The sequence below is a fragment of the Schistocerca piceifrons genome, chromosome 2, assembly GCF_021461385.2.
Source record: "Schistocerca piceifrons isolate TAMUIC-IGC-003096 chromosome 2, iqSchPice1.1, whole genome shotgun sequence".
Classification (NCBI taxonomy): domain Eukaryota; kingdom Metazoa; phylum Arthropoda; class Insecta; order Orthoptera; family Acrididae; genus Schistocerca; species Schistocerca piceifrons.
The window spans coordinates 922385877-922412175 of record NC_060139.1 but is presented as its reverse complement, the minus strand read 5'-3'; the positions used below and the strand labels follow the sequence as shown (position 1 = coordinate 922412175).

Sequence of the window (26299 nt, the reverse complement as noted above, 5' to 3'; positions counted from 1 at the left end):
TCAGGACCTTTGCCTTTCACGGGAAATTGCTCTACCATCTGAGCTGCCCAAGTATGACTCGCTACCCATCCTCACAGTTTCAATGCCGCCAGTAACGTGTCTGCTACCATCCAAACTTCTGCCAAGAAGTTTCATATCAGTGCACACTCCGCTGCAGAGTGAAAATTTCATTCTGGAAACATCTCCCAAGCTGTGGCTAAGCCATGTCTTCGTGATATTCTTTCTTCCAGGAGTGCAAGGTTCGCAGGAGAGCTTCTGTGAAGTTCCGAAGGTAGGAGACAAGGTACTGATGAAACTGAAGCTGAGAGAACAGGTCGTAAGTCGTGCTTGGGTAGCTCACATGGTAGAGCACTTGCTCGCAAAAGGCAAACATTCTGAGTCTGAGTCTCGGTCTGGCACACAGTTTTAATCTACCAGGAAGTTTCATATCAGTGCACACCCTGCTGCAGAGTGAAAAATTTCATTCTGGAAATTTCCCTCGGCTGTGTCTAAGCCATGTCTCCGCAATACCCTTTCTTCCAGGAGTGCTAATTCTGCAAGGTTCGCAGGAAAGATTCTCTGAAGTTTGGAAGGTAGGAGAGAAGGTAATGGCAGAATTGAAACTGTGAGGACGGGTTGCAAGTCATGCTTGGGAAGCTCAGATGGTAGAGCACTTGTCCATGAAAGGCAAGGGTCCCCAGTTCGAGTCTCAGCCTGGCACACAGTTTTAATCTGCCAGGAAGTTTCATAAAACTTTATGCTCAAGAATTATGATGTTTTTGGAAAATGAACATCTCCTCTATAAAAATCAACATGGACTCTGCAAACAGAGATGCTGCGAAACTCACCTCGCTCTATTCCCCCATGAGGTCCAAAGTGCAGTGGACAATGGCTCTCAGGTTGATGGCGTGTTCATTGATTTCAGTAAGGCAAATGACACAGTTCTGCATTGCCAATTAATGACATTAATGGCAGAGTATCATAGTAGACCTGTGATTGTTTCAAGACTTTCTTGCAGATGGAACTCAACACGTCACTCTTAACGGTACTAAATCAACAGATGTAAAGGTAATATCCGGAGTACCACAGGGAAGTGTGATAACGACCATTGCTGTTTCAGGGTGTATATGCGGACAAGGAAAAAAAATTCCCAGATTTCTCCCGGATTTCCCGCTTAAAGATACACTTTCTCCCGGGTGGAAACATAGTTTTTCCCTGTTAATTGACAGTATATTTTCTCTCAGAACTGTATAACTTATCAATCCTTTGAATGGTTATGGTTTTATACATGCGCCTAGAATTTCCTGGCGGTTTAGAAAATGAAACTCAGGAGAAAAAACACCTTTTGGAAAGATGTTTGATGTGCAGTAACATGTATGCTGCATATTTTCATATTATGAAAGTATAAATTCGAATTCCACCAAACACCACATTTACTGTCCGAAGCACTGAAATCGAGACTGCGATGCGTATTTGTAAGCCAGTCATAGCTCATGTCACATGATCTCACCAATCGATGACAGCGGATATTCAGAGCTTCGGACACGTGGTGTAGTCACCCAATAGCAACATCACTGTTTAATACCGCGATCACACAAACAGGAAAAGTTAATGGTTTTAATTAATATATATAATGTTGCTACAAGAAAAAAAAAGCTTTCACATATAATATTGGTCTCTAAGGCCAATACACTGCAAGAGAAGCTAAGCTTTCACATATAATGTTGGTCTTTTATGCACGTATTACATTTTAAGATATATCACACAAGTGTGCCAGTGAATTTTTTAATAATGACATAAAAGTGTGATCTTCTGGGCTACAAATTCTTCTACATGGCTCATCATCAAAGAGCTGATTTTTAAATGTGTCCCAGATTCCCAGTGAAGTAGGCATCAACTTGATATTAAGCTTTTCAATGTGGTTTCGGGATGTAAATTTCCTTGGGTACCAGTACTTTGTTATCTCATGTCTGGTTCTTTGTTATGGCATAATGTCACACGTGCTAGAAGATGAAAATGTACACTTGAAATGCACCGCACAGTTGAAACTAGCCAATAGTCTGAAATTAAACCCTTTGGTTCAAATATATTGACTGCCTCAGTGGAAAAGATTAATAAAAGAAAATTTCTTCCACAAACCAATAAAAATAACTCCATTGTTCTGCATGGCAATTAATGCTTGACTATCAGAAAGGTGGAAATAAAATAAAATCTGAAACTAATAATGTATTTTAGCCTTCCGTTATTAAGTGAATGTATTTTAATTCACATGATAGCTTCCGGCCAAAAAAATCAATTTTGTTTTCATTTGACGTGAGTGCAGCAGACAAAGAGGAAACAGCAAAATCACTAAATGTAAACATGGGTCACGTGGAGACTACCCGTTTCCCTATTATAACTCAGACTGCTCTGTGCATCAGACCCATATCCACAATATTTCCGAACCGGGGCAATAGTAGATAGTGATGTCCCTCGAGCGTTTGAGAGAGGATGTCAAAAATTTAAAAAAAAATAGATTTTTTGATAAATGTTCATTCTGTAGTGCACATCTTTCTGAAGAGTCTGATACATAAAACATACTTGTATGAGGAATTGGAAGACATTTTATTTGATCGTAAGTGTGCAAAAGTGCAGCACCACACCTCTTCACGCAGCATTCTTCTATCGCACATCACTGTATTTTGGTCTGTGGAATTGAAACGTGTATATTTTGTACTGGATGCCATCAAACTATATTCAGGGCAGTGGAAATTAAAATGTCCTATGGTGCCTCTCCTGCTTCCAGTCAGCCTCTTCAGAAAATTTGCACTCTTTATTCCCTATTAGCTAAAAACTTGCTGCTTTGTGTGACACAAATTTAAGTATACGATACATAAAACCAGTCAAGAGAAGAGACAAGCAAGACAGTACACATTTCTTCAATCATTAGCTCCTAGAATTTTTTTCTCTCTAATCTTCCTACAGCTTTACATGGCATGCTTTCCTTTCTGCGAAAGGATCATCAAAGTTCATCAAATGCTTTGCTACATGAAAAATCGAAATGTCGCTGTCTAATACTGAAAAATCTGTAATTACAAATAGGCCCAAGACTGGTGTGGTTTGTAGACCTGATTACCTGTATTTTGGTCACTGCCTGCGAGATAAAACTAAATAGGCCTTTATAATACTGCAGCAATTGTAACACACGCCAAATAAATGAGACTGTTTTGGCAGAAATGATCATTTTTATAACACGGCAGAATATAATTCACAAAGTACCAATATCAATTGCCTATTAGGCCTACTACAAGCAAAAAGCTTTACGTTAGGAAATAGTTTTACTAGTTTTACACTTCATTCATATGCTCCAGTTTCTCAAGCATGAGATTGAAAAGTGGTAGTGCGAAATTTTTATTCTTCCTCGTTCTAACAAACAATGTTGTCATTACTAATTCTGTATCTATCCCGGCCAGTGTCAAATCTTATTCACCAGTTAACTTGACTAACTCTGCCAGAATCACCAGTTTAGTTATCCTGTGATTATTCTCCGGTTAGGCGTCATTACGTGTTCGTACAACGCATTTTCCGCACTACTTTCAGAATAGACCTTAAAGCGGCTGCTAGCCGGAGACTGTACAACTAGCCCTTGCTAGTATATTGATCTGGCCAAAAATTTTCTGTCAAAATTTCATTTTCTTGGATACACCGAGAAGATAATACGTAATCTTTCTTACCTGTTATTCCTGTTAGTCGTTTATTCGCACTCTGGTAGTCTGAATCTATGGATTTCACTGGTAATCATAACAATGCTCATCATTAGGAAACCCAATCAACCACATAATAAGACAGTGGTTGGCTTTCTTTTGTTTGGCTGTACTCTGCTCAGCTCGTATAGCCCCTTTTGTCTGCAGGAAAGTTTATTTCTAGTTGTGACGAGGATTCCACTGACAGAGACATCACATACACTATGCACACATTCAGAAATCAACTTATGATTCATTCAGAAATCAACTTAAAATGTGCTCAACAATGTTCAAAAACCGACAGGGACACGTTACAAAGTCATACGAATAATAGATAGACCAATGTGTGCTGGGTGCTAGGCGCTTTGTGAAACAAGGTTTTTTCCTCAGGAATGTGAATTGCCTCCCCCCCCCCCTCCCACACACACACACACACACACACACACACACACACACACACACACACACCTAGATCCAGGGCTGCTGCGCAATGGGGCAGCTTAGCCATGCCAGCTTTTTTAGCTTTTTTACTGCTTACACAGCCAACAGCCACGTTTATGTAGCCACAAGAGGAAGAAGATACTACTCAACTGCGCATGCACATGATCCCACTCGTAACTGCTAAAACAAATCTAATGTTGTGACGTCATGCTCATCAGAGGCAATTTGTTGTTACGAAGCATTGCATAGTCTTCCTAAAGCCTTTGACACATTTTGCTGTTGGCAGACGCTTGTATGAGCACTGTGTTTTGTTGCTGTATATGGCGCATTTCCTTCGCAATTTAAGTTTTATTTCAGTTTTTTCTCTCGTTCATGTTTTATTACTGCAGTATCATTCTGCAGTAGCAGGATACAGTAATATCCTTTGTTAGAGTATTGGTTCTTACCAATCAAAATTACAAAAATTTAACTGAGAACAAAAACAATGAAAAATTCCCGCAATTCAAAAAAATTCCCGGGTTTTTCCCGGTTGTCCCGGGTCGTAGAAACCCTGTGTTTACAATATATATAAATGACCTAGTAGAAAGCATCGTATGCTCTTTAAGGCTATTCGCAGATGATGCAGTTGTCTATACTGAAGTAGCAATGCCAGAAGATAGTAAGAATTTGCAGAACAACCTGCAGAGAATTGATGAATGGCAGTTGACCCTGAATGTAAATAAAGGTCGCATATTGCACATACATAGGAAAAGAAATCCACTACTGTATGGCTACACTATTGATGACAATCAGCTAGAGACAGCATCTGCCATAAAGTATCTAGGCCTAACTATCCAGTGTGAACTTATGACCATATAAAACAGGTAGTGGGAAAAGCAGACACCACACTCAGATTCATCGGAAGAATCTTAAGCAAATGTAACTCATCCATGAAAGAAGTGGCTTGTAAGGCACTTGTTCACCCGATTCTTGAGTACTGTTCATTACCTGGTTTATCTACTTCTTCAGGTAGTGCTTATGTAATGTTTCATCAAATTATAACTTGCAAAGCTCTTTCTTTTAGTCACTTTCTTTCACAAGTATGTGTTTTACTGATGACAATGATTCTTCACCCAATCTTGTGACAGACACTGCACTTATTATATTAGTTGGTAGTAGTATTTTTCTTCATTTACCTCTTGTTAAATTTGCCAATGTGTTTTACACTATTTTCCCTTTTATGTGCAATTTTCTGTAACAATGCACATCTGAAGATTGCTACTGGCTCAGTCAAAACTAATTATCAATGACTGTTAAAATAATGTGATCTCATCTATAAAGGATTTTATATAAAAAAACTGCATGTTTCACATTTTTATAAATCAATTCTCTCCACCCTGATCATGTCAGGAAATAACTCCACTTTTAATTTCTCTGATTTTTTTCCCCAAATCATGTTCCAAGAAATTATAACTTTTTTAAATGAAAAACATCCTATAATGAATGATGTTACACATAAGCATATAAAGAAGGCTTTGAAAGCTCAGAATAGCGAGTTACAAAATTTTCAAAATTACCAATAGTAAAATCCTGAAATATTGGTGCATTGGATTTTGACCAAAATATCTGTGTGGCTATGAAGTCAAATCATGTATTTCCCAATGGTTTCCTGTGAATAAACATCTTGGAGGAGCTGGCTGGAGCACAGCGGGAAACACTTGTCACTGGCAAACACTTGTCACTGAACTGACAAACTGTCATCACTTTTGGTCTCTAACAACACAGAATCAAAACCATAATCCTTTTTTGAAAGCATTGTCTAAACAACAATACAGGAGTCTGAAAGGGCAGTTTTGTTGCTGAGTATCCAAAGCTACACACAGTACAGACAATATCTCATGGCAACTACCTCAACCAAAACACAACAGGCAAGCTACAACAAATGTTACTCCAGTGCTCCCTTCTTTTTTTTTTTTTTTTTTTTTTTTTTTTTTTTTTTTTTTTTTTTTTTTTTAAAAAAAAAAAAGGCCTGCTCTTACGTAGCCCAAGAGATAACAGTTTTTGGTTAAGAGATTAATCCAGTGTTACTTCTCACTCCACTCTGTCCTTTCTATCATCCTTGAACAAGAGGTGGCAACCTACTATCTTTGACCTCATGCTCTTTCTGACACTTTCCCTACCTTACCTATCCCTGACAATACGTGGCTCCCATTCACCCCAGTCTGAGTGACATGTTTCCTTCCTCTCCCCTTTTTCACCCCAGTGCTTTCCATCCTGCCCCAAGGAATTACTCTTTCCTCCCAAGAGATGTGCAGACAAGCACTGAAAGTGTAAGCTAAGATTAGTATTATCTGCTTTTAAGAGTTTCTGTTGTTAGTACGAGGAATTTCACATGCTGAAGGTGAGTGATGGCCAATCATTCTATCTCCTTGTGACAAAAGGAATATCTGACAGGTTTGCATATTGGCTGTTGTACATAGGTACCTCGAAACACACAGGCATTCTTTTTGGTTACATCTCGATACATTTACTGTTAAACACATTCAAAGCTAATAATAAAATTTAGTTTCAGATTGACTCTGACATGAATAAGAAAACAAGATACAAAATCATATCTGGTGGCCACTCTGTGCACCTGTTAGATGCATGAAATGGAGATCTTTATTCTAGTGCAAACATTTGTTAAGATGTTCCCCACTGACATTGTCCAGAAATTCTAGACGCTTAAAAATAAATTACAAGCATGTATTAACAGTCACTTCTACAATTTAAATGAAAATCTGAACACTTAACCCTATGGAATTGTCTCCCATGGTTAGGCTGCCGTTCACACCAGAAAACTAATGGCTGCACTCGGAGCGGTGCCATGACTGGGTAGCATGGAATGACGATAAATCGCACCACATTGTGTCCAGCAATGAAATGTGGTTCCACGCACTTCCCCAGATGACCACCATCAGTTAATGTGGGAGTGACCTACGGAGAAGTCTGATACTTCCAATGTTTTGGAGAGGCAGAGCAGTGTTACTCCTGGCATTATGCTATAGGAAGTCATTAGATATGAATTCAAGTCATGCCTGGTAGTGACTGAGGGAACTGTGTTTGGGTAAAGGTACATAACAGGCATCTTGCTTCCTCATGCATTACCTCTCAGGTGACAGTCTTGTGGTGCCATTTTTCAACAGAACAGTGCTCATCCACACACAACACACATCTGTCTACATGATGCTGTGATACTTCTGTGGCCAACCAGATCCCCAGATCAGTCTCCAATAGAACATGTGAGGGACCAGATCAGACATCAGCTCTTTGAACTGTCTAGGAACATTATGCGTAAAATATATACTATAGCAAGAGAAAACAAAATACAAACAGCATTATTAGGTAAACTCAGTTGTGAAAATGAAAGGGAGTTAAGTGATTTTCCTGATGAGATCTACTTTGAAGCTCATTCTCTTGTAGAAGTTATTGTTTATGACAAAAATGACTTGTCTGCTGAGGCATCTTCAGACACCAAGACAGAAGGCACAGCTGAATGCACCATCCAAAGGAAGAAATTGTAATAACTGGAGATCAAAACTTCCTAGAAAATCTCATTGTGTTGCAGAGTACATTGTAGTTCTTGCAAAACCATTCATGGAGAACATTCCCAAACCAACTAAATGAGCCACCTGCACAAGAGAGATTTGATATGTCCACATTAAAAGTGTTAGCGTGTGGGGAATGCGGCAACCCTTACTGCCCTCAACATAGTTGATTCATTCGTTCATTGAGATTTGTGTACGGCATCATGAAGAAGAGCCCACAGGGATGTGGAATGAGTCCAGTTTATCAAGCAGACTTTGCAAACAGCCACTACTCCTCATCCTTTACCACTTAGCTGCATTTTTTATCTAATACTTCAAACAAAGCATTTACTTAACTTTATGGCAGACCACTATCAGCTGTCTATACACTGGCAAAGTCAGGATCTATCTAATACAAAAATTAGGATTATCCAGAATTTACATTCTTAAGCCCAAATATTCTGATAAATTGTATAATGAGTGACTAATCAGCAATTCTTTTACTTTTTTTTTTTTAAATATTTAGAGATGTCCAATTTCCTGCCTGATGTTCACTGGCAACCAAAACTCTATTCTCAATCAAGAGAGGGTTGCATACTCTATTTGTAAACTACTTCTTCTTCTAGTATTATGGTTATGAATTGCTGATTTTGTCCTCAATTCGCACTTGTTATTAACTGCAACTACCATTAAGGAGTCTATGTATATTAAGGAGTATAAATGTAAGAATTCCTAGACCCCCGAAAAGGTTTCTGCAAGACATTCGGTTATCAGCTGTGCACAATATTTTTATTGTACCATTCTGTAGAATAAATACTTTTTTCACCTAGGATGCAATGTCCCAGATGATAATGACAAAGTACAGAAATGAGTGAAAATATACTACAAATACTGTCTGCATGTCAATACAATGAGCTTTTTGGTTCACTTACCCACATGATGGTGCCATTCAGTTTATTACCCATCTGAATGTACAGAAAATTTGCACATGACACCTCATCCAATGTCTGTGCATTCTAATATGTGCTACAGGTGTGGAAAGAGTAACTGTTGGATTCATCAAGTGTATGTGCATTCTAAAATGTGCCACAGGTGTGGAAATACTAATGGTCGGTTTTGGATAAGAAAACATACCTATACCATTAATGAGTCTCATTGTCATTTATTTACATTAAAATTATTTTCTTCTATATCACTACTGTGTGTTGGTCTCATAAAATATTGTGAATATTCATCTTATTTGCATAAAGTAATTGTGGGTCACTGCAACCAGTGTACACTTTGTGTGTCACCCCAGAGGTGTACACTACTAGCACTAACATACATAGGTTTCAGATTAAATGTTGCAGTACAATAAGCCCTCACTAAACTGAACTTTACTGATGTGAAATTCACAATAATTCAGACTGGTTGCTTATCACAAAGTGAAAAGCTGTCTTAGTATACTAGAAACGTTTGCTCCAAGCTCATTTATTAGAAAATGTTGAACACATCCTCTTCCCTTTCCAATCACTTCATCAATGGTTGATAATGAATACTGTATGTATCAGTGTTGGTCATAAGCATGCAAAGAAGTTGACGTTCATTCAGTTTGATGCTGAAACCCACAAGATACATTGTGCTAAATTTTGTCTCTGTGATCAATTAAAAGACTTTTAAACTGCTGTACAGCACACGCAGTAAACAGGATGAGTGTTAAGAGTAAATACAAAGCATTAAATGAAGAAGGTAAAATAAGTGAGGCTTGATAAAATCCATGCCAGTACTTCTGTCCATATTCTTCTGACAGTTTAGCACTGGTAATTTGATATTTTATGATGTTAAGAGAAACAGTAATAAATCTTTGGACTTGGTGCTAAAACAAGACAAACAAGTCAAGAATAAAATCAATCAGTTGGACCAAAACTGACTACCACTGATAATGGTGTCTAAACCATGTATCAACAAGAACACACTGTCAGAATTATTTTAAGTGTGTAGTACTGGAAGGCTGTTTTGATTCTATAATCGACACAATATCTCTAACAGAAAAGTGTGTTGAAAATGTTTAAGTGCAGATGTTTCAAGTATTCAACCATTTTCTAAAGAATTAAAGACTAGTTTAGAAGAGAGAAATCTCTCTTTGGCAATGTTCTACACCACAGATGAAACTCGCTTGTTAGGAAATTCACCCCTGACAATACACAGACAAGTCAACACCTGTAACTGAGCTAGAAAGAATCACTGATCTTTAGTGTGCTAATGCTGTTGATTCACACTGTTTAAAATCACTTGCAACTGGGAAATTTGCAAAACTGATGGCAATCAAAAGTATTATGTAGCATCTCAGTTACTGACAAAGCTAATGAAGCTAATAAAAGAGTAATCTTTTTCTTTTCAAACGAGAAATGGAATTTATTCTTGAAGGAATAGATGATTCAGATTTCCAGGATTCATTTGGAGCTATAACCATGGAGGACATTTGACAGTGGCTGGATAAAGCTGAAGTTTTGTAATCAAATACTGAGGACAAAATAATGGATGGTGTACAAGGTGTTTCTAGTGATGAAGAGGAAGTCAATGATATTAGTGAATGTAAACGTAATAGACCAAATCCAACATATAACACTTTGGTGACTAAGCCTGTTAACAACTTGGGCTACAAAGGACCACATATGAGTATATCTCAGGCCACAATGTACAACAAAGCATGAGCCACCGGCCACTCGAAAAATGGACTGGTTTCTTATGAGACCACTGTATGGACATCTCACTACTTGTCAACTGACAGGTGCTCCCCTATGTTTATAGTTTCTAAGTTACTTCAAAAGAAGCAGTAGCAAACAAAAGATATGTTATTATGGCTGACTTAACTATTGTGTGCTTGCTTTGTCATGAGATTTGTGCGCGTATTCACTACGTTTTGCTGTTTGCGTAATTCTACTACAAATATGAGACATTTTCTCAATGAGTAAGACATTTCAGAAGCTCTAGATGATGAACTGAGTGGTTCTGGTTTGGAGGGAGAAATATCTCAATGGGAATAGCCTGAAGAAGACTTCTATTTGGATAAGCTGTGGTCTGACATATTTTTTGTCACTAATATTGTTGCTGCAGATGCTGCTGCCATAATTAAAATTCCATTCTGTTTTATTTATCTTCATATCATCTGTCTTACAGATGAATCTGGTGACAATGCACCATCCAATATAGGTTTGCTAGATTTGTTTGGAGAAGATGAAACAATTTTCTGGAAAATTACGCGGGAAGGGACAAGTTGGTATTGTAATGTAAGCAATGCACGTCTCTGCGTGCCAGAATACTTCAGACTTTTACGTACAAATGTCAGTTATGTGTGAAATTGCTCAAGAACTCACCTCACACTTTTTAAAGGATGTTTATTCTTTTTTTCATCATTATTGTAAAATTTGAAGTCTGTCATAGAAATCAAATAAAGATGAAGCTTGAATTTTGGTTTTTCTTTCACGTGTATTATCCTACAAGATATGTCATCCACAAATCTACAACTAACAATTTAAATGATAGTATAAATGGCTTGTTTCCTGGTCCCAAATTTTTCTAAGTGACTGGAGCCGAAAGTGTTAAACTGTCAAACCATAAGGGATAATTCTGACACTCTTAGCAATTTTACTGGCATTAATCCAGATTGTCAAAAGTATTACCTTTCTAAATGTTAATAAAGAAAGTTTACAAGGTTTTTTCTTATTTTTATTGTTAAACAAATGCCCATTTTCTTATCTATCAGTTTTTTTCTGTTTTACTAATTGGTATGCAGATGTGGCTCTGCTGCCTCAGGCATTATTAACACCATATCCTAAATTTAATTCTCAAGAGGATAATTGTTATTTAAATGAGTGATATGTGGAAGAGCTATTCATATACTGTACCTTAGGACCAAATACAAGCCCCACTGTGACAGATGTACTCAGCTGAGTTCGGATGAAACCTAGCAGATACTTGATGTCAGGGCCAGCATGAGGAAAGATGAACAAGCTGTGGAATCAACGAAAATACATGATTAACACAAACACAAGAATACGTTAATCTTCATGATATATGATTACACTTGCCTCAATAACTGTTTCTTGTAACTGTTATGAAGATACAAGTCAGATAAAACACAAGAAGAAGTTAGGATAAATTACTGTGTTAATATAATTGACTGGATTTTAAAAAAGCCAAGTATTTGCAAACAAACAGGTAATACACGTTCCTTGGTGCATTTATTCCAAATGACATGTTTCAGACTCTGCCCATCATCAGATTCCGTGGTGTAAATAAAGTACCAAATAATTAGTTACACATTTTTTTAAACACCAAATGTTAACAAGAGTGCGCAAAATCGAACTAAGTGTCAGAATCAATACATACCATTTCATATCAAAAATTAGCTTCGACAGTTTTTTCCTTACTCATACGTTCAAGAATCTATTTGTTTGTGACTATTCAGCTTTTCTAAAATCCAGTCAATCATATTAATAATAATGGTCGCATACCTCTACCAGTAGTTTCCGACCAACTTACATAAAATTACTATATTTTCTTAAATAAATCAAAATGAAAAGATATAAGGACAGACCACCTCTTAAGGTACAAACAAAGCATGCAAAGTGGGAAGGTAAGTAATGAAATGATTAAAGACATAAGTAGGTAATGTGTGTGTTATTCAATGACTTACAAAGTTTTTAAACTATCAGGAAAATAATATTTATACCACAATGTAAAGTGTCTGTCTGTTTCATCATATTCTGCAAGTCTCTGTCCACTTAATTGGGTTTAAGGATGAAAAATAATAACTGGAACACAAATCCATTGAATATGGCATACGTAATAGTTCTTAAGAATAAAGCTCATGCACTTTAGCAAGAATGACATGAGGCCACATTATCATGATGGAAGAGAATTGTCTTCTGCATAGTATGTAGCCATTTTTATCTATACAATGACTTTCATTATCTGCAGGAGATGAGGATAAAACTGCGAAGCAACCTTGTAGACATGGATTTTGAGCACTAGACCATAAGTATGGTTGTTGTTGTTGTTGTTGCAGTCTTCAGTCCAGAGACTGGTTTGATGCAGCTCTCCATGCTACTCTATCCTGTGCAAGCCTCTTCATCTCTGAATAATTACTGAAACTTACATCCTTCTGAATCTGCTTAGCGTATTTGTCTCTTGGTCTCCCTGTATGACTTTTATCCTCCACACTTCTCTCCATACTAAATTCGTGATTCCTTGATGCCTCAGAAAGTGTCCTAGTAACCAATCTCTTCTTCTTGTCAAGTCGTACCACAAATTCCTCTTCTCCCCAATTCTACTCTGTACCTCCTCATTAGTTATGTGATCTACCCATCTAATCTTGAGCATTCTCCTGTAGCACCACATTTCAAAAGCTTCTATTCTCTTCTTGTCTTAACTGTTATCGCCCATGTTTCACTTCCATACATGGCTACACTCCATACACATACATTCAGAAAAGATATCCTGACACTTAAATCTCTACTCGATGTTAACAAAATTTTCTGTCAGAAACACTTTCCTTGCCTTAGCTAGTCTACATTTTATATCCTCTCTACTCTGACCATCATCAGTTACTTAGCTCCACAAATAACGAACTCACTTACCACTTTAAGTGTCTCATTTCCTAATCTAATACCCTCAGCATCACCTGATTTAATTTTGACTACATTCCATTATTCTCGTTTTGATTTTGTTGACGTTCATTTATATCCCCCTTTCAAGAAATTGTCCATTCTGTTCAATTGCTCTTCCAGGTCCTTTGCTCTGTCTGATAGAATTACAATGTCATTGGCAAACCTCAAAGTTTTTCTTTCTTCTCCATGGATTTTCATTCCTACTCCAAATTTTTCTTTTGTTTCCTTTACTGCTTGCTCAATATACAGTTTGAATAACATCGAGGATATGCTACAACCCTGTCTCACTCCCTTCTCAACCACTGCTTTCATGCTCCTTGACTCTTACGACTGCCATCTGGTTTTTGTAAAAATTGTAAATAGCCTTTTGCTCCCTGTATTTGACCCCTATCACCTCCAGAATCTGAAAGAGAGTATTCCAGTTTACATAACAGGAAACTATTTCACTTAACATTTATTGTAATACACGGATACACATATTTGGAAGGGAAGATTGCACAATCACATTAAATGAAAATTGGAAATATCACAATGTTAAGTGCAGTTGAAACTTGTTACAAGTGTGTGCCAGAGCAGAACTTGAACCACAAACCACATATTTCATGAGGCAGAGGCTTGGAATTCATCTGCTTCAAGTTGAAGCGACTTCTACATCTACATCCATACTCTGCAAGCCACCTGACGGTGTGTGGCGGAGTGTACCCTGAGTACCTCTATCGGTTCTCCCTTCTATTCCAGTCTCGTTTTCCTCATTGCAAATGCTATACCCACAATAAGTGAATATCAATACAAGTGTCAGAAACTAGGAGACAAATGGAAACGGCAAGGTGAAAGTGCAGCCTGCAGAAGAGCAAATGATACCAAGCTGTAGTCAAGTTTGACAAAACTGACCAATGGCAGACATGACACAACTAGGACAAGCCCAAAGCAATCTATGCAACAACATACAAAGCGAGAACCTTCACAACAATGATATCAACAGGCCAGGAACAAAGAGAGAGGCAATCCAAACATGACTGTAGAGATGAACCAAGTGCCAAGTGAGGTTATTATCAAATAGTCCATTGTACAGTGCTGATAGTAACTGATAATATCAGGTGCAAGTACGGAAGTGGTCCAGCACACATTTCCATTCGCTGGGTAACAGTATTTATACAGGCCATGAGAAACACTACTGGCCAGCATATTCATGTGGCGAAATGGATGGCATGCTCGTTATGCAAGCACAGCACTAGTATGCCTTCCAATGACCACCTAGGTGATTTACAATGGCAGTCATTCAGCTTCCTGGAGTTCACTACCAGAATACCCTTACCAAAAGAAACAAGAGTTGAGCTTAGCACAGGATTTTTAATTGGCTGTTTGGATGAGACTGACTTAAAAATTGCTAGTTCCTCATCAGATATACATAACTCTTTACTTTTAATAGCTCTCCATTTTGAACAAGCACATTTACCTATGTCATATATATTCTATGCACTAATTATCAAATTTGTATATCTGAGCTACATCAGTCCAGAAAAGGGAAGGTATCAACATGTATGGCTAAAACCCAAAAACTACTACAAGAGCAGACAGTTAATTCACTGTACAATTTAAAATATTGAGCACTGTGCTGCCACATCATCAGAAAGTAAATGGTGATTTCTCCAACAACAATCAAAGAAGAGTTGATACAAAAAACATACATACCCCACACTCTTCATTCTCTCTTTCTTCCCCCCCCCCCCCCCCCCCCCCCCTCACCTACTGCCACAGTGTGAGAAGTGTTTGCAAATTTAATTACTGTGTGTGTGTGTGTGTGTGTGTGTTTGTGTGTGTGTGAACGCGCACAAGGTTGTATGTCTGTTACTTTGTACTAGGAATAGTTGTCTGCCATCATAGCATTGTTTAACAAAGAATTCATTATTTTCTTTACTATATCATGAGGCAATTTAGTTTTTACTTATTTCTTATTTAGTTTGTTCTATTACAAATTCTCACATACTTACTGGAATGCAATCATAGTAATGTTCACAATTGCAATATTGTAAATGGCATAGCTGATGAGTCGGGCCTCATTGTACAGTGATTCCGCATTGCGAACATTATAGCAGACTCTTATACCCCATGCCAGGAAAAGTACTTCACCTGTTTGAAACAACAATAGTGCCTTAAACATAAAAATTTTACTTTGCACATGGAAACTAAAATCAAATAATCATATGACAGTTCTTAGTTATGTTCAAATCAATGAATTGTTTGTGCTAATCATGAATAGCTGGTGAATAAATGCTGTATCTGTATGATACTTTAAAAAAAAAAAAAAAAAAAAAACGAATTTTTTTTCCATATGAACATTCACAGTTTATATCTGTAGTTTCCATTATCATCTAGAGTATTCATAGTTTTTGGTATGGAGACTGGATCCACTAGTTATGAAAGAACTTATAACAGACTTATTGCAAACATTATTTATTATTTTGGAACCTACCTATAGCTAGACTGTGATCCCACCAGTTGTAGGAGCATTGCTTAAACCTAAGGCCTATGCTATCATGTATTTCTTCTGCTGTAGGTGGAGCACTCAGAGTCCATGTTCCCAAGTAGATGAGCATAACTAGCAGAATGGGAAACATCCACTGGAGCAATTGTTTGTCTGTCAGCTTCACCTTATGTGCTGACTTTACCCTGTATGTTAGCGATACCCTAAAACACGATGAAACTCATATTAAAACATGATAGTTGATATTGGAAACACACACACACACACACACACACACACACACACACACACACACACAGAGAGGGAGAGAGAGAGAGAGAGAGAGAGAGAGAGGGCGGGGGGGGGGGGGGGGGGGGAGGGGGAGAGAGAGAGAGAGAGAGAGAGAGAGAGAGAGAGAGAGAGAGAGAGAGAGAGAGAGGTGGGAGATGAGATGTGCTAGTGCACAGTCTGCTACATGTTCTCAATGCTAGTGCAAGTTTACAAGCTGTGCTACCATGCTCCTTTTCTGTGCATGTTTGTATGTGTTGCATGGTGAGTGGTTATCTTAACCTCTTCTGTTTTGACAAATTAAATATAATCATTAAACAATATTTTCACAATAAAGAAGAGAAATATTAACATAGAATACATTGCGCAACACTAAATATTCTAAACACTTTGATGGTTGCTTGATTTCGGAGATTCTTCACACTGTGGATAGATACATTAGCCTCAAAAGTGAAATCTAGGATGACAACATCTGTAAAAAGTTTCAAACATTACTTTAACAAGCAGTACAGACAAAACATCTCCCAGAAAATGAAAATCAGATTCAAGTAACTGATGCTGGTGCATAATTTTGTTAGCTCAGTCATACATTGGTTTTTGTATCATGTGTTGTTTCTCATATACGACTTCTGGAAATAAGCTCTACTGTTTTCTGATTTAGTAATCATAATCCTTGTTTCTCATCATTTCAATATTAGGGCGGGTAATTTCCTGGTTAGGCCACTATTTTGATTTCTCTTTGACTTAACAAAAAGTCATCCAATCCAGATTAGCTAGCATGTTAAAATCAAGTGTAAACCTGACAAGCCAAGCACATTTCGAAAACAGTATAACATTTACATGAGAGTGGTATTGGGAAATTGGCTTACAAAAGCCAATTTCGGGATTCCCTCACAATCATAGTGTACGTGAAAGATACACATTGTATTCAACCACAACACATGATCGAAAGCATGAACTAAAGCTGATAAAGTGACAGATCATTACTGGACTTTTTGACATAAACAGTTAGTAAGCATAAATGCCATTTTTGCAGTGAACCTTAGTTGTTGTACAGCCGATCACATTTTTGCCTACAGACCAGAACACATTGTCATTTTCAGTAACAAGAGGTCCACAATGATCTCCGTAGTGTGCCTGAACTTCTTGTTCTGACCTGGGATTAAATGGAAGTGAAAGAGATATGCTTAAGAGAGTTTTGTATCAATTTAAGCAATTGTTTCAGCTGTATACAGTATGATTTTGTTAAATGGGAATATATTGCAGGAAATGCTACTTGAGAGGAGAAGGAACAAAAAACATCACAGGAACACATGCCTGGAAATGCATTCCAAGGGGGTACACCCACATGAAGGCGAAGATCTTTCACACTTTAGATTTCATTGACTGAAAGCTCACAACAGAACATGTCATGCAAGTAAAAATATTCTGTCTGTATAGTGTATTAGATCCACTCTCAAGAGGGCAGTGAGCTGGAGCACCATCATGTGGTAATCATATTGTTCTTTGGACCACCAAACCCATGTCTTTCAGTAGGGGAGGCCAGGTCACCTGCAGGAAGCACAGATATGTCTAGCTTGTGAGGCACTGTGGAAGGATGACAGGTTTCACAACATTGTCCCCAATAATTCCTACCCACATGATGGAGCTGAACAAATACTTATGGTTTGCTGCTTCCATAACATGTAGATTCTCCATAGCCCACAGGTGGGTGTTGGGAAGGTTGATGATCTCACTTCTTGTAATGATAGCCTCATCTGTGAATATGGTAGATGAAAGAAATCACAGCACTGCAGTAGCCTGTGTGATCAACTAATGACAAACCATCACTGCTGAGTTTCCACATGGTCATTTGGCTTACTCCCTTGCTGGTGGGCCACCTGCCTGGTACTGATGCTGAGGTCACTATGTAAGATCTTTTACCTCCAATTTCAGGTGGATGTACCTCCATTGGAATGCATTACTACCCATGTGCCCATTTCACATTTTTTGTTCCTTATCCTCCCACGCACCATTCCTTACAGTTTGTCCCCATTTAGCAAAATCATCACGTATATGACTTACCAATCACTATAGAAAACGTGAAAAGCATTTTTCTGGAAGAAGAAAGTTAGGCCTAGTTATTGTATGGTAATAACACATTAAAAACGTAAATAGTACCAGTTTTTTTTTTCTTTTCTCATCCCATGGTGTAGAAGTGGGTTCATAGAACACTATGGGCATACACAAGAGTCCCATATGGAATGAGCACTGGGTATATTAGTGTGCAATTGTACAGTATTTAAATGGAACTAGACTATTGTCTTAGTCCAAGATGGTTCATTCAGTAGGTGATTGCATCATATTTATGACTAATTAATGATAGTTCATGTAGTAATGCATAAGTGGAGGATCAAAGGGAGGAGGTTCTGCTTGGTTCTGGCACATACTCTGAAACTTTGCAAAGGATCCACTCTCTTATTCTGAGATACACCTACTGCAGGGAGATGCACAGCTTCACTTAGGATAGGAAATGTACACTCCCAACCCCTTATCTCTCTGCTATGTGATATGTGTATGTAATATGTATGAAAATAGTCATTAGAGACTTCGCTATCACGTAATAACACTTTTCTGAATTTAGCTTGCACTTTAAAGTACATATAAAGAGAAGTGTGTTAAATATGGAACAAAAGGGATAAATTAATAACCAGTTTTCAGGGGTTAAAGAACCCACCAAAAAGTTTTTATACCTGTTAACTCCAAATTATGTAGCATGTTGTCCTAAAAGCTAGATGAAAACATCCACTCTGATTTACTGAACTAAACAACAAAATCGAAAAAAAATTATACACTCCACAGCTAAGTAAAATACGAATCACAATTCAACCCAACGTTCTACCATGCATGGTGCACTGTAGGCTATATGTAAAATATGAATATTAATTCCACCTGACATTCTAACTGTATATTTTGTCAGTCCTCACTCATATGAAAATGTCACAGAGAACGTCAGTAAGGCAGAAGAACTACTGCACTGATGAACAATAAGCTAAATGACAGCTATCGCTGGACTCACGCAATGGAGAAGGTGGACAATTAATCAGTAGCTGAGCTCCATAATTCTGGATGGACAATGAATCAGTAGCTGAGCTCCATAATTCTGGAGCAGAGGGTACTACAGCCTCTCAAATTAAATCATTAAATATATAAGAAAATAAATTCTAATCCCATAGACTAAAACAAGTAATAAAAGTTTAAATCAAAGTACTTTTCAAGAACGTTTGCCAATACACTACTTGTATCCAACCAACACATAAGAAAGGTGATGTATCATCTCTGTATAACTATCAATCTTTATCACTTACACCAGTCACATGAAAAATGATAGTATGCTGCATGCATAAAACGATAACGCAATATTTTGACTCTAATGATATACTTAGCTCCTCATAACATGGATTCAGGTCAGCCTTTCTACAACCAAGTCGATTAAGTGGTAGAAAAGGCATAATATGGTGTTTTGAAAATATAGATTATGTTCGCAACAATGTAGGACCTAAGGAGAGCAGTGTCGCCAATTTGATTGTTTGCCTTGCTAAAGGCCATCTGGTTGACAAATTTTAGATCTGGTTGTTAGTGGGAAATTTAGTCTTTTTAAAAATATTGTCTGGTTGAATTCTAGTCTTTTTAATATATTCTTCGAAAAAATTATTTTGTTCATTTCCAAAGATTAGTGTTGAATTTCAATATCTTCAACTTGCTCTTAATAGGTTATAGAAAATTTGCTTTCTTGTAACTGCTTAAACAATAAAATCTTTTAAAAAACACAAGCGTAATTGCTACTGGTACTCAACAAAGTAACTAACGAGTTTAAGAATACGGTACGTTAAGTACGAAACTATTTTACTTTATTTTGTATTATTTAAAGGTGTAAGCGTAACATTCAAATTTATAGAACAAAATGTTTAAGTAGTTTAAAAGTCTGAAACAATGAAACAGTGATTTGAATAATGCACGATGCGATACAATATTTCAATTATAACTATTACATTTCCATTGCCGAGGACCGAGCAGTTGAGCCAAATGCAACTTCGCGAGTGCTGCATGTCAGTAGTAGCCGCGCCTGTGCTAGTCAGAGCGATTGATTATAGTTTTGTTGAAATGGGTAAAGTTAAACCCCAATACACCCAAAAGTTTAGGGATGAGTGGTTAAGAAATCCGAAATTTGTGCATTGGCATTCCGTAAAGTGTGCCGCTATACTATAAGAGCTCGGTTAGCTGGTGCAGAAAATCACGTAGAAAGATAAAAACATAAATCCGCAGTTTCTTTCTTTTCCTCCCAAGAGAGGCAAAAATTATTTTCCTAAGTCGTGGAGGATTCCGTAGGATGTAACGAAACTGAAGAGTCACATCGGGGTTGAAAGATATTGTTATTACAAACTGGATTAAGTAACATCGTACGAAGTGTAGTGTGGTTATCAAGAATGTTCTTGGGCTCTATTTTGCGAAAGATCTGAAAATTGATGTTGAGGCTATGTACAGTATTTTAATTGACAAATAAACTGATATTAGTGTCATTAAAGTTATAGCAATAGCTACATTTTACTGCAGCAAAACATCTCAAAAGACACTTCTTACACTAGCCGAGCTTGAAAAATGCAATGCTGAGCAATCAGCTGCTAAAGTAGCGTTGAAAGAAGTTAACGTACGTTTAAAGAAATTGCAGGGAATAGGAACAGATAATGCTAGTGTAATGGTTGGTATTAATAATGGAGTGTACGAAGTATGTTACTTAAAATGGAGGCTCCACATTCGATACTTATAAAAGAATAGGGACAGATAATGATAGTGTGTTGGTTGGTATTAATAATGGAGTGCATGAAGTACGTAAATTGGAGGTTCCACATCTGATACCGTACTTATAAAAGTTTCTGTCATTCCATTCTGTTGGCAACGTCTGTAGCAACCGTAGAATGTCTTCCAGGAAAACTGGACTTCTCGATTAGGGAAAGCTACGACTGGTTTTCTTGATATTCTTCACGACAGCTCTTTTACCGCCAGATTTTCCCAGTCCTAAATGGTGGGGAGGAACCACTGAAAATCCCCAAGCTTGTGACAGGAGATGATTGTCTACTGAACCTGCGGTATGTGGAATAATTGATAAATGGGTCTATTTAAAAACTCTTGAAATCGTTAGACTCAGCGAAAAATGCTACATAGGTGAAACACTCTTTACGGTGTTCAGTGACGAACTTAATTTAGTATATTTTGCTATTTTTGTGACCTATCCTTTCATGTCCTCAGAGAGTCGACAAGGAATTCGAGTCAAATGGTATGGACCCATGCAACTTACTAGAGGACTTGGTAGTTCTCATTCAAGCTTTTCTTGTGCAAGTTGCCATTCCTACCTACCCCGTTTAAGAAAATATCTTGCCAATGATATCGAAAATCAGCTAGATTCCAAGTCGAAAATCAGCTAGATTCAAAGCCATATCTTGGATACTCGTTCAAAAAAAAAATCTGAAATTAGAAATAAAATAACCGAAGAAGAAGAAAAAATTAGAGAAAGATGTGGGAAATTTGTTTGTTCAGTCGTTAAACAGTTACAGAAAAGATTGCGTGATAAAATTGAAGTCTTGAGGAAATTACCTCTTCTCGCAATTTCAAAGGCGCTTGTAGTGACAAAAGAACCCTTAATTCACCTCTTAGAAAGCTCTCAGTTGGATAATGATACAGTCGCCAGAACTGAATTACAATGACAAAAACTGACCATCGAGTAATGGGATAACATTAACAATTCTGTCGATTTCTGGTGTGAGCTTTTCAATTACCATGACGCCAATGATGAAAATCCTTTCAAAGAATTTGTATTATGAAGGCTCGTACTTTTTTGTTTGGTCGGCAGGGTAGAAAGACTACCTTGTGAGTGTGCCATGAACCATATAGTCTTTTCACTGGTTATTCCATCTGTGAAAACCAAGCATTGCAAAATGAATCAGCTAAATCTGATATTCACATCTGACGCTGTATTTCATCAAAAGACAATGATGTCACCTTTGATTTGATATGTGCGGAATAAGGAGACCACAAGGAAAATATTTTTCTCGTGGCATCAAGAACAAGAGTCGAAATGAATTGAAGACCTCTCTGTAAACAATGATATGTGACAAGATGGTTGCCTGAAAAACTGTACAGTAAAGATTCAACAGAATCTCATAAATAAAATATTTCAAGTACATCCGTTATGATTTTTTTATTCATGTAAGTAGTTTTCAAATATTTCTAGAGTAATGGCACATTTTTAAAATCGTACAGTCTGCTCTGAATTTTATTCTTAAGAAGACAGTACGTCAAAGGACAGAACTACTTTCCATTGTTTACTTGCAAACTGAGTGCATTTAACATGAGTTACCGTTGACTGACCAATGTTTACTTGCGCGGTGAGTTAACGAAACATTGTGTGAAACCTCTCAAAAATAAAAATTTAAACGGTTCGAATTGTTTCAGTTTATGATACCAAGATTCCCATTACCATGTTTTGAAATAATGAACTATAACAACCTCGACAATCAATCCATAGGGGTTTCGACAAAACCATAGAAGCACCACAAAGACAATGCACTACCATGCCTAATACGGTGTAGGAAGCCCTCTGGCAGTTAAAACCGGTTCCTGTCGTTTCGCAATGGATAAATACAGGTTCTGCTTGTTTTTCAACCTTGTACCATTCTTCATACAAAACAATGGCGAGTTCAGGTAACAATGATGAAGGCGGATAGTGTACATGCACATTCTCTCCAAAGTGGACAGAAAGACTCAATAATATTGAGATTTGGTGACTGTGGTGACGAGGGGATGCGTGATGATTCATACTCACAAAACTAGACCTGAATTATGCGAGCCAAGGGCGTACCCAGGATCTGAACTAGAAGGGGGGGGGGGGGGGGGCAGGTCATACTAGTCTCAGGAAACAAGGACTCGAGACAACATACACCACTTCTTATTAAATAAAAAAGTAAACCAGTGAAAAACTTCTTTTAATAAACATTTTAAATACAAGAATGCACTTGTACAATCCGAGAATACATGCAGCATTTCTTTTTAAATAAAACAGTAAACTAGTGAAAAACTGCGAATATCTTCTAAGGGGGGGGGGGCAGCTGCACCCCCCCCCCTGCCCCTCGCTGGGTACGCCCATGATGCGAGCTGTGTCAATGGAGCCCTGTCGTCTTGGAACACGGCATCACCACTGGGGAACAAACACTGTACCATGGGATGGACCTGATCAGCCAAAATCGTCATTTAATTCTTGGCGGCACGACTATACGCCTGCCCAAATCACCACCGAACCCCTATCACGTATCGTTCTTGGAACGTAAACTCAGCCAGAAGTTGGAAAAGGTAATACAAAACTCATCTGACCCCAAAATCTTCTTTCATTGCTCCATAGTCTAGGTTTAATAGTTTTGGCATCACGTTTTCCTGTTACGGGCGATTCCATCACTGATGAGTCGTTCGGCCAGCCGGAGTGGCCGTGCGGTTCTAGGCGCTACCGTCTGAAACCGCGAGACCGCTACTGTCGCAGGTTCGAATCCTACCTCGGGCATGGATGTGTGTGATGTCCTTAGGTTAGTTAGGTTTAAGTAGTTCTAAGTTCTAGGGGACTGATGACCTCAGAAGTTGAGTCCCATAGTGCTCAGAGCCAGTTTTTTGATGAGTCGTTCTGGAAGTCCAGCTTTTCCTACAATTCCCTGTTTATGGAGCTCACTTCGTGTTGTTAAAGTGCTGACAAGGTTCGTGAGTGCGAATTCAGTTCTGCGGTGACTTTACAGCTGTCGTCCTCTCTCTCTCTCTCTCTCTCTCTCTCATATCCGTTACAGCTTCTTCAATGACCGTCCGGAACAATCACTCAGCACACTCTTCCATCCGTGTTGTGAATTAGCGGATGGTTTATGCTATCTCTGTATGCGGCATAAATCTTCGATAAGGTCCGTCTTGAAATACCAGACACTTCATCTCCGTTAGTTACCGACGCATCAACCATACGAGCACCAACTATGTGCCCATGTTCGAATTCACTTATTGGCTCCAATATATTGCACTCTTACACAGAACACTATTCTGACCACGAATGCCACCTGGAACGTTTTCAGGGCATTGCACAGGTGCCGTCGTGGACAAATACAACGCCGGAATCTGTTGGCTTGGCTAGCATCTGCATTTACCGTATGTTCAAGAATGCATTTCTCAGGGTGCTGCATATTTTGGTCTAACCCCTGTATGCCATGAAGAATGACCCTAAACATTTCTGCCATCACAGTGTCCTGTAAATTCAGAGACAAAATATTGTTTACTTCCTTAAGGAGTTATGCATATTTACCAGATAAGCAACGACTTTTGCAGCGCATTTTCATTCAGGAACATACACTACTGGCCATTAAAATTGCTACACCAAGAAGAAATGCACTAGAACTGACGAGTGATTACATTTTCACGCAGTTTGGGTGCATAGATCCTGAGAAATCAGTACCCAGAACAACAACCTCTGGCCGCAATAACAGCCTTGATACACCTGGGCATTGAGTCAAACAGAGCTTGGATGGCGTGTACAGGTACAGCTGTCCATGCATCTTCAACACGATACCACAGTTCATCAAGAGTAGTGACTGGCGTATTGTGACGAGCCAGTTGCTCGGCCACCATTGACCAGACGTTTTCAGTTGGTGCGAGATCTGTAGAATGTGCTAACCAGGGCAGCAGTCGAACATTTTCTGTATCCAAAAAGGCCCGTACAGGACCTGCAACATGCCGTCGTGCATTATCCTGCTGACATGTAGGGTTTCGCAGGGATTGAATGAGGGGTAGAGTCACGGGTTGTAACACATCTGAAATGTAACGTCCACTGTTCAGAGTCCCGTCAATGCGAATAAGAGGTGACCGAGACGTGTAACCAATGGCACCCCATACCATCACGCCGGGCGATACACCAGTATGGCGATGACGAACGCACGCTTCCAATGTGCGTTCACCACGGTGTCGCCAAACACGTATGCGACCATCATGATGCTGTAAACAGAACCTGGATTCATCTGAACAAATGACGTTTTGCCATTCGTGCACCCAGGTTCGTCGTTGAGTACACCATCTCAGGCGCTCCTGTCTGTGATGCAGCGTCAAGGGTAACCGCAGCCATGGTCTCCGAGCTGATAGTCCATGCTGCTGCATGGAACTGTTCGTGCAGATGGTTGTTGTCTTGCAAACGTCCCCATCTGTTGACTCAGGGATCGAGACGTGGCTTCACGATCCGTTACAGCCATGCGGATAAGACGCCTGTCATCTCGCCTGCTACTGATATGAGGCCGTTGTGATCTGCAGGGCGTTCCGTATTACCCTCCTGAACCCACCGCTTCCATATTCTGCTAACAGTCATTGGATCTCGACCAACGCGAGCAGCAATGCGCCATACGATAAACCGCAATCGCGATAGGCTACAATCCGACCTTTATCAAAGTCGAAAACGTGATGGTAGGCATTTCTCCTCCTTACACGAGGCATCACAACAACGTTTCACCAGCCAACGCCGGTCAACTGCTGTTTGTGTATGAGTAATCGGTTGGAAACTTTCCTCATACCAGCACGTTGTAGGTGTCACCACCGGCGCCAACATTGTGTGAATGTTCTGAAAAGCTAATCATTTGCATATCACAGCATCTTCTTCCTGTTGGTTAAATTTCGCGTCTGTAACACGTCATCTTTGTGGTGTAGCAATTTTAATGGCCAGTAGTGTATTTAGGATCTATATCTGAGACGTGGTTATCCTCTTTATCCTTGGATTTGTCCAAATCGTCCCTGAAAAGCATTTTCCTGTCACGGAAACCGCACATTATTCTACTACTACTACTGTGGACTATTGTAGCCCTCACCAAAGCAGACAGGTCAACATCATAGCCGCTGCGTGCCAATGTCAAGCGCGAAGCGTTGTGATTTGTTCGCTTCACGACTTTGTTGCCTCATACATATTGCAGCAAGGATGGAGGTCAGCACTATCTGTACGTTCAGTGTTTCCATGCGATATCGTGTGTTCACGAGTGATTTTACTCTTTTAGAGAAAGATCAATATGTGTTTTGTAGTGAGAGTAAAGCAGGAGCAAGGGCCTACACCTGTCGGTGTGCGTAAAGGGCGACAGGCAGACGACAATAAATTAAAATTGTCGTACTGAACATACT

The 26299-nt window shown here is 38.7% G+C and overlaps 1 protein-coding gene across 1 annotated transcript in view; it reads right to left on the bottom strand.

The window, feature by feature from the left end:
• The window catches only part of LOC124775981 (probable G-protein coupled receptor CG31760), a 440811-nt gene that overhangs the window by 14989 nt on the left and 399523 nt on the right, over window positions 1-26299 (bottom strand). Inside the window, exons 10-12 of the mRNA XM_047250822.1 lie at window positions 15812-16026; window positions 15330-15468; window positions 11575-11680 (exon numbers count right to left, since the gene is read on the bottom strand). Coding sequence (XP_047106778.1) covers window positions 11575-11680; window positions 15330-15468; window positions 15812-16026 — 460 coding nt within the window. The remainder of the gene's footprint in view (window positions 1-11574; window positions 11681-15329; window positions 15469-15811; window positions 16027-26299) is intronic.